This window comes from Nicotiana tomentosiformis, chromosome 12 (assembly GCF_000390325.3).
Source record: "Nicotiana tomentosiformis chromosome 12, ASM39032v3, whole genome shotgun sequence".
Classification (NCBI taxonomy): Eukaryota; Viridiplantae; Streptophyta; class Magnoliopsida; order Solanales; family Solanaceae; genus Nicotiana; species Nicotiana tomentosiformis.
Window position 1 is genome coordinate 89,990,426 of NC_090823.1, and position 9,566 is coordinate 89,999,991.

At 37.9% G+C, this 9,566-nt stretch overlaps 1 protein-coding gene across 1 annotated transcript; it reads right to left on the reverse strand.

Annotated features, from left to right (window-relative positions):
• Positions 1–6,352: 6,352 nt before the first annotated feature.
• Positions 6,353–9,034, reverse strand: LOC104093905 (purine permease 1-like). Its single transcript, XM_009599736.4, has 3 exons — positions 8,939–9,034; positions 7,882–8,683; positions 6,353–6,882 (listed from the first exon to the last, which is right to left on the reverse strand). Exons 2-3 carry the CDS (start codon positions 8,590–8,592, stop codon positions 6,532–6,534), a joined length of 1,062 nt encoding a protein of 353 aa, XP_009598031.1. The 5' UTR covers positions 8,593–8,683; positions 8,939–9,034; the 3' UTR covers positions 6,353–6,531.
• Positions 9,035–9,566: the final 532 nt, after the last annotated feature.

The following is a 9,566-nucleotide window of genomic DNA, read 5'->3' on the forward strand; positions in this document are numbered from 1 at the left end:
TCTGCCACAAGAACAAGGAAGCGAAACTAGCAATTAATTCGGGTTTTTCGGCACTAGAATTACTTTAGAAGACTTGAAATCACCTAGGGTTGATATTAAAAACTTGAAGGTGTATTTACAGGACATAAAACACTTAAAACAACCTCCCACACGAGCTGGAACAACACAAAAATCAGCAACAACAAGAAGAACAAGAAACTTACTAGCGCCACGGGATTCCTGACATTTGATTTGTGTTGTTTGCCCTTTGTTTGGTTCTTGGATCATGAGAGAACCTTGAGAGACTGATTTTAGGGTTATAAGGTCTGAATATACTGAAAAATAATGACTTAAAACGGGGTTGAGGTATCTTATATATGTCCATATGTCTTAAACCGCCTTTGTGGGCCCCATAGAGAGCAGCTTGGCGCACTCTCGCGAAAACGCGAATATCTCTCTATTCTGAGATCGTATCGACGAACGGTTTAATGAGTTGGAAACTAGACTCATAGATCTTAAATTTGATAGGTAGATCACCCCATAATTCCAAGCGCATTGGGATAAAAATGCAGTAACATTTGACCTAAAGTTTAAGTAAAATTATAAACCTAAGTTGCGACAACTTTTATCGACTTTTATTTCATAACTCGCTTGACTTCAAGACTTATAATGCAGATATTATATGATTCAAATACATTAAAACAAGACCTCTTGGGACAATTAATCACCTCTAGTGTTACCCGAAAATATGAGTTACAACATCCTTGATTCGTTTAATTTCAAATACTTGTTAACCACTCTTATACACCCTTGTATCGTTTAAGACCAATAGGATTAACTTCTTATCATCTCAAAGATAATCTCTTCTTGGATTTACGTCGACTAACTTACGGCGTGATCTATGGTATGCGAATTTGGGTTGTAACACCCTCTCCCCCTTAGGAACATTCGTCCTCGAATGTAAGGGTTTATGGGGTGTCTAACTCATTGTGGATTCCGACGGAGATTTCCGGCTGAGTTTCCCCTATAAAATGGACACTAGCCAAACTTGCAAGCAGTTAAACCTAACCTATGGCCTTACAAGACTATACAAAGCATTATGGATATGTACATTATCTGCATATTACCATTTTTGTATTAAAAAAAGAGTATTCACAAGCTATTGCTTACCTCATAGAGCCGTTTCACCTTATAATGCGTCCTTCTTTCCCCCGGCATCCTCGTTATCTTCACTCTGGAATAGGTAAGGGTATTTAGACTTCATCTCCTCTTCTGCTTCCCATGTCATTTCTTCTATATTCTTGTTCCTCCATAATACTTTCACGGAAGCTACATCCTTTGTTCTCAGCTTGCGGACTTGTCGATCTAATATAGCCACTGGCACTTCATCATATGATAGATCCTTTGTAACTTGTACATCTTTGATAGGGACGACCCGAGAAGGGTCTCCAATACATTTCCTCAACATAGATACATGGAATACCGGGTGGACAAATTCCAATTCAGATGGCAATTCTAACTCGTAAGCAACCTGTCCAATTCGTCGAAGAATTTTGTACGGCCCAATATACCGCGGACTCAACTTACCCTTCTTCCCAAAACGCATAACACCCTTCATCGGCGAGATCTTTAGGAAAACCCAATCACTAATCTCAAATTCCAGATCACGACGTCGGACGTCGGAATAAGACTTTTGCCTGCTTTGTGCCGTCCTCAGTCGCTCTTGTATCACTTTCACCTTCTCAATGGCTTGGTGAATCAAATCTGGCCCATATAATTCTGTCTCACCGACTTCGAACCATCCAACTGGTGATCTACATCTCCTCCCGTACAGTGCCTCATACGGGGCCATTTTAATACTGGAATGGTAGCTATTATTGTAGGCAAATTCTATAAGTGCCAGATGGTCATCCCAATTCCCCTTGAAATCTAGAACACATGCTCGTAGCATATCTTCAAGCGTCTGGATGGTACGTTCAGCCTGTCCGTCAGTCTGCGGATGGAATGCAGTGCTGAGATTTACTTGTGTGCCTAAACCCTTCTGAAAAGACCTCCAAAAGTTAGCCGTAAATTGAGCTCCTCGGTCTGATATAATAGATACCGGCACACCATGAAGCCTAACAATCTCCTTGATATACAACTTCGCATAATCTTCAGCCGTGTAAGTTGTCTTAACTGGCAGAAAATGGGCAGATTTTGTAAGTCGATCAACTATCACCCAGATGGAGTCAAACTTATGATAAGAGCGAGGTAATCTAATAATGAAGTCCATATTAATCACCTCCCATTTCCAGGTCGGAATCTCTATATTCTGAATCAATCCACTGGGTTTCTGATGCTCGATCTTTACTTGTTGACAATTAGGACACTGGGCTACAAATTCTGCAATAGACTTCTTCATGTTATCCCACCAATACTGCTCCTTAACGTCATGATACATCTTTGTCGAGCCAGGATGGATAGAATATCGGGACTGATGAATCTCAATCATAATCTTCTCTCGCAACCCTGCCACACTAGGCACACATAATCGGCCCTGGTATCTCAGTGTCCCATCTCCTCCGATCTTGAAAGCTGTAATCTTACACTGCTGAATTCCCTCTCTCAATCTTACTAAGGTAGGATCTTCATATTGCCGTGCTTTTACCTCGGCTACCAAAGATGATTCTGCTGTATTCTGTACAGTAACACCTCCGTCATCAGAGTCCAACAATCTGATTCTCATATTGGCCAGCTGGTGAAGCTCTTTGGTCAACCCTTGTCTACCTGCCTCAATATGTATTAAGCTTCCCATTGACTTACGGCTGAGAGCGTCTGCCACAACATTGGCTTTACCGGGATGGTACAATATCTCGACGTCATAGTCTTTCAGTAATTCAAGCCACCTACGCTGCCTCAAATTCAACTCCTTCTGCTTGAAGATGTATTGTAAACTCTTGTGATCTGTGTAGATGTCAACATGGACGCCGTATAAGTAGTGCCGCCATATCTTCAAAGCATATATTACTGCAGCCAATTCCAAATCATGAGTCGGGTAATTCTTTTCATGCTTCTTCAATTGTCTTGATGCATAAGCAATCACCTTCCCACGTTGCATCAATACGCACCCCAAACCTATACCTGAGGCATCACAATATACCACATAACCTTCTGTTCCTTCTGGGAGAGTGAGCACTGGCGCGGATGTCAATCGATTCTTTAGCTCCTGAAAACTATGTTCACAAGCATCAGACCACTGGAACTTGGTAGCTTTCTGTGTTAACTTAGTCAATGGTGCTGATATAGAGGAAAACCCTTCTACAAACCGCCTATAATATCCTGCTAGCCCCAGGAAGCTGCGGACTTCTGACGGTGTTGTAGGTCTCGGCCAATTCTTCACTGCATCGATCTTCTGAGTGTCGACACTAATACCCTCATCAGATATCACATGGCCAAGGAATGCTACTGAGTTCAGCCAGAATTCACATTTAGAGAGCTTAGCATATAACTTATGATCCTGAAGGGTCTGTAATACTATCCGCAAGTGGCCCGCATGTTCCGCCTCCGAACGAGAATACACCAGAATGTCATCAATGAATACGATCACGAACACATCAAGATAGGGCCTGAATACACTATTCATGAGATCCATAAAAGCTGCTGGGGCATTTGTTAGCCCGAACGACATCACCAAGAACTCAAAGTGCCCATATCTTGTCCGGAAGGCCGTCTTTGGAATATCCTTCTCCTTAACCCTTACCTGATGATACCCTGAACGCAAGTCAATCTTGGAGAAATACTTGGCACCCTGGAGTTGGTCAAACAGGTCATCAATTCTTGGAAGTGGATACTTGTTCTTTATTGTAAACTTATTCAACTGTCGATAATCGATACACATCCTTAACGACCCATCTTTCTTCCGCACGAACAAGACTGGCGCACCCCAAGGTGAAGTGCTAGGCCTAATGAAACCCTTATCCAGCAAGTCCTTCAACTGTGCCTTCAACTCTCGCAACTCTGCCGGGGCCATCCTGTATGGAGGGATAGAGATCGGTTGAGTGTCAGGCAATGCATCAATGCTAAACTCAATCTCCCTTTCAGGAGGAAGGCCTGGGAGTTCATCTGGGAAAACATCTGGAAATTCATTGACCACGGGGATTAATTGTAGAGTAGGCGGCTTCGCCTCCGCATCCCTAACGCGAACAAGATGATAAATGTAACCTTTTGAGATCATCTTCCTTGCCTTAAGATAGGAAATAAACCTACCTTTCGGCGTAGCAATGTTCCCCTTCCATTCAATGGCGGGTTCACAAGGAAACTGAAACCTAACCATCTTCGTACGACAGTCAACATTTGCATAGCATGAGGCCAACCAGTCCATTCCCATTATCACATCGAAATCAACCATTTCTAACTCAAATAAATTTGCCGAGGTTTGACGACTACAAATCATCACAGTGCAACCTTTATATACCCTTCTAGCAATCACAGAATCTCCTATCGGAGTGGATACCGCAAGTGGTTTACTTATCAATTCAGGTTCAATGCCAAACTTATTAGCCACAAAGGGTGTAACATATGATAAGGTAGATCCTGGATCAATTAGCGCATATACATCATAAGAAAACACAGACAATATACCTGTAACAACATCCGGAGATGACTCGAGATCTTGTCGACCTACTAGAGCATAGGTTCGATTTTGAGCACCACTCGAACTCGGCACTGAACCTCTACCTCTACCACGACCTGTCGACTGTTGAAAACCTTGTGCTGGAGGTCGAACTGATGAGGAAGAACCAGACACAGATCCAGTCGGTTGAGCCATACCACCACCTCCTCTGTTAGGACAATCCCGCATCATATGGCCACGCTGTCCGCAAGAATAGCATGCATCGGAACCTCGACTTTATTAAATTTTTTCATCTTATCCTTAATAATATGTTTTTGTGGTTACAAAAATGTCTCGACATGTTTCATATCAGAAGTTTAAAAAGTTTTCTTTCTTATTTAGATATTATGCCCAATCAAACTAACTCACCTAAATTTAGACGGGCGGAGTAACATTTTCTAAGAAATTTGCAGGAGAGGGGCGGGCTATTGTGTCTTCGAATATTTCTCCTCTCCATTGACATTATTAAGCACACCTTTCAAGACTAAGCTTCAACTAACGAATACTTATTTGGTAGTTTGGTTCATGTACTGCTCAAGACACAATTTTAAGTGAGGAAGACATATTATAACTCCTTCCAAAAAAATTTATTTTTTTAGGTACTTTGGCCCTTTAACATTTTCTCTTCCACATTTTGCATTTACGACTTCCCATCTCCTCTGCCGTTACCCTTTACTGAACCTAACACTGCTAAACTACTGTCAATGCGGAGACTAAAATCACACATTAATGTTATTTGAAGGTCAAAATTGCTAAGTCATATAATACGTGGACTAAAATCATAATTTAGTTGAAATATAGAGACCGAAAATATTATTTTTCCTTCTAGAATAGTACCCCAACCATGACGTGCACCGTGTAAATAGCCATATCCGGACTACTGGTTGGCGGGGATTTTCCTTAGACCATTTTCCACTTGTGAAGAGAAAAATGGAGTGAAATTAAACAAAGTGGTTATTGTTAACGTTGCTTTCTAAGATGGAAGAGATATTGAAAAAATATTATAATAAACCAACAAGTGACTATCGGAAGAAAAAAAGGAAGTTTGATGTGAAATTTGGGACGTTTTTGTTTTCCTTTTTTCCAGTTTGGTCTATATTAAACGTAAAATTATTTCTGTGTTTAGGGTCTCATGTGGTCTAGTTGGCTTTGTCTTGTCCATTTGTAACTTGTTTAGTCAAAGTTTTGAAAAATTAGAAGTGCCTTTGTCAAAACGGAAACATACTTATTTAACTTTGAAAGTTAGGCCATCGGAAAGATACACATAACTGATTATGTTCACGAATCACGATATACAACTCGTAGATATTTTCTTTCACAACACCTAGATGAAAGTTGACCTTCTCTCGGTCCCAAAATACTTGTTAATTTGACTAATCTTTGTAGTTAAATTTGATTAGATTAATTTAATATTTTAAAAGTAAAATTTGAATATTCAAACACTATATAAAAGCACTATAATATGTAATTTTTCTCATGTAAATATCGTTGAATAATACATATTCAAATATTGATCGAAGTTCATGAAATTTGAATCTCGATAAACGAAAAATGATAAGTATTTTGGAACGGAGAGAGTAACTAATGGTTGAGTACCTTTAAAAATATGAAAAATATTAGCAAGTAATAGCGGTGACCATGAAACTCTCATATTCTTTAATTATTATTATTAAACTGTGATTTCATGAATTGTAACGTTGAATTAGACATGCAAAATGAGCATTTACTAGAAACTGCAAATATTTCAAGTGTTGTATTACGGATTTAAGAGCAACATCAGAAATTTCAAAGAGAGAGACCCTTTTCACAAACATAATGAAAGTAGCAATGAAAGGAAAACGACGTACATTATTTTGTACAAAAAATAAAAACTAGTTATCCTTATAACCATGAATAGTAAATCAAACAGATTCAGTATGTGTCGTAATTGTCATCTCAGCTTCTGGACTTGTATTCTTCTGCTTCTTTGTTTGTCTGAACTCTCCATAGAAGTATGAGACGAAACCCCAAAGAGAAAGGAAAAGAGCAAGACCCTTTTCACCTGAAAAATTTTCCTTAAAGAAAATTACAGCTAATACCTCAGTAACGGGGAGCAAAACTGCGATCATAACCCCAGACATCAAAGAAGAAGAGCAGTAGATAACTCCAATAATACCCACGAAGAAGCACTGCCAAATAGCGGCAGTGCATACTATAACTGTATAATATCTAGCTTCTCCGAGGTTAAATTGTTTTGCCTCCCTTGACATTGCCTGCAAATTTCGAGCAATATCTTAATCTTTGACATTTAAAGAGATCCTCTATAGCTAAAATAAAATTTGTAATCCCTTTTTCCTTAAAAGAATGACACTATTTTCTTATTAGTTACTCTCTCCGTTTCAAATTAGATGGGGTACTTTCCTTTTTAGTCTGTTCCAAAATAAATGACACATTTCTAAATTTGGAAATAATTCAACTTTAAACTCTTCATTTTACCTATTTTACCCTTAATGAGAAGTTTTTATAACCACACAAATATCATGGCCCCACAAAACTTTTACCCCTTAAGTTTTTAAGATCACAAGTTTCAAATATGTTTTTTTTAAACTCCGTGTCGAGTCAAACCACATCATCTAAATTGAAACGGAGGGAATAGTTTAAAAGAATATCACATTTGTAAAATTGAAAATAATTTAATTAAAACTTTTTATTTTATTCTTAATGAAAATATTTTATAACCACACAAATATTAAGAAACAAAGATCAGAAAGGTCTTAGAGCCACAAACTTTAGTGATATGTTTATGTCCAACATTTCAAACTTATGATTTTAATGTGTCATAACACTGTATGCCAATAAAAGCTTCTTATTGAAGTTAAATTAGAATTTTAAATTTAAATACTTTCCTAAAGTAGAAACATGTCATTTTATTTGAACCAAACTAATAAGGAAAAGATTTAAAGTCATTAACACACTTACAGTGTAAAGTTCTTAAAGATTTAAGTTATTTACACGTTTACAATGTAAAGTTCTCATACAATATTAATGTAGTGTAGCTTGTGATGACGCGTCAATTGCTATTTTTATGAGGTTACAATTAATGTATCATAAAAACTAACTGTAATTATCTCATAAATGACTTAATTATATATAAAAAAATATTACTTGACGATGCAAAAAATTTAATCCCGGAAATAATAGTGTCACATAAACTACAACAGAGCGAATAAAATGCATGTGTAGAAATGAGTTACAATGGAAGAAAAAAATACCTGAAAGTCTTTATTGGCGATCATTCCTACAGTGCAAAAGGCAGTAGCAGCAAAACTCATGATCATCTGAATCTCCAATACTAACGTAGAAGTAATAGCTTGTTTTGCCTTCATGTAAATCAACTCAATACAAGGCAAAATGACTCCGTACAAAGCTGCTGCTAGAAGTGTCATCATAAAACCAATAATATATTCTTTACTTGTCACGCCCTCTGGTCGATCACCATTAGATCGAATACCCAATAAAACAGCACCAACTGTTAGTAAAACCACTGCATTGATAGAGAAGGGTGATAACTTTAACTTCACTATGAAGAAAGCACCTACTGCCGTGAAGGCAAGTTGAGCAGCAAGAAGAAGTGAAGAGGTTGATACGGGGAGTTTTGACCCGCCCCACGAATAGAGAAAATCATCAAGACCAGTGGCAACGCCAATAATAAATGATGCAATAAAAATTCGGGGTGTCATCAAGTAAAACTTGGCGTTTGAGCCTTCGGTTTTTCGACGATAATAGTATAGGATGGCAAGAGGTATAAGGGTGAGTGGCCATCCACCAGTTTGTAACCAACTACTAAGCCATATTCTTGAACCTCCCTCAACATAATATAGACGCATCATTAGAGGACCACCACATATGCCAACAGCGAGTATTAAGCAGCTAATCAGCAGGAGGATTCTCCTCATATTGGTGCTTAATCCTGGATGTTCCATATTTGTTTTCTAGAGATTTGGATATTAAATTGGAGTATTCTGTTACTCAAGCTGAAATGCTTTTCTTCTCCGAAGGTTTGGATTTTTGGACCTGTTGCAGTGATGAGAAGTGAGAAGTGTAGCCTGCTATATATAATTGAGAAGTGGCCCCACACAAACAATAAGTTAACTTAAATGAAGAATCAACATAGTAATTACAGCAGTATTAATAATTTTCTTATGTTTCACAAGGGAAGTTTATAAAAATTAAAAAATATATTAGAGCAAAGACTAAAGAAGCAATGATTGTGAGTAATTTTGTTATTAAATTGAAGCGTTGAATTTCAAGAAAAACTAGTATGCCAACCATGGCCTCTGCCGCGTAAATAGCCATAACCACGCTACTGGTTGACGTAAATTTTTGCATTTCCACTTCTGAAGAGAAAGATATGGATTTAAATTAAAGGATGTGGGACAAACGTGGGTTTTAATTAACTTTGTTTGACTTAAATAATTATGAGTAGCCAGCCATATGCCAACTTTGTCAGAATTGAACAGGCAAAATACATAAACATGCCCATAAATTTGGCTTCAGCCGGCAAGTATACCCTTCAATTTTGGAAGTGCACAAATAGACATCTCAACTTGTATAAAGCTGAATATATAAACACTAACGCTGATATGGCACTAACGTGACACATAAATTCTGAAGGTGTCTAGATGATCATTTGATAAGTTAAAGTGTTAAACCGACAAAGTATAGAGAAGTTGAGATGGTTACTTGTCCACACCCAAATTTGGAATTTGCCCCTATTCATGTATTATGCCAATTGAATAATTTATGAGAACAATAACAACTTTGGTTTTCTGTCTTATTCCCACTCCCCCACCTCCACCTAACTTGGAGTTGACTTCTTTTTCTTTATAATTAAACAAAATGACGTGAAGCTCGTGGATATATTTCTATTTTATAGCTATGACTTTTTGAAGGACAC

What these genes read in the sequence shown, in the direction of transcription:
- LOC104093905 (XM_009599736.4), bottom strand. Translation starts at nt 8,592, where the DNA reads ATGGAACATCCAGGATTAAGCACCAATATGAGGAGAATCCTCCTGCTG. An exon ending in TCGCCAATAAAGACTTTCAG is followed by an intron (nt 6,883 to 7,881) that starts GTATTTTTTTCT and finishes CGAAATTTGCAG; the next exon opens with GCAATGTCAAGGGAGGCAAA.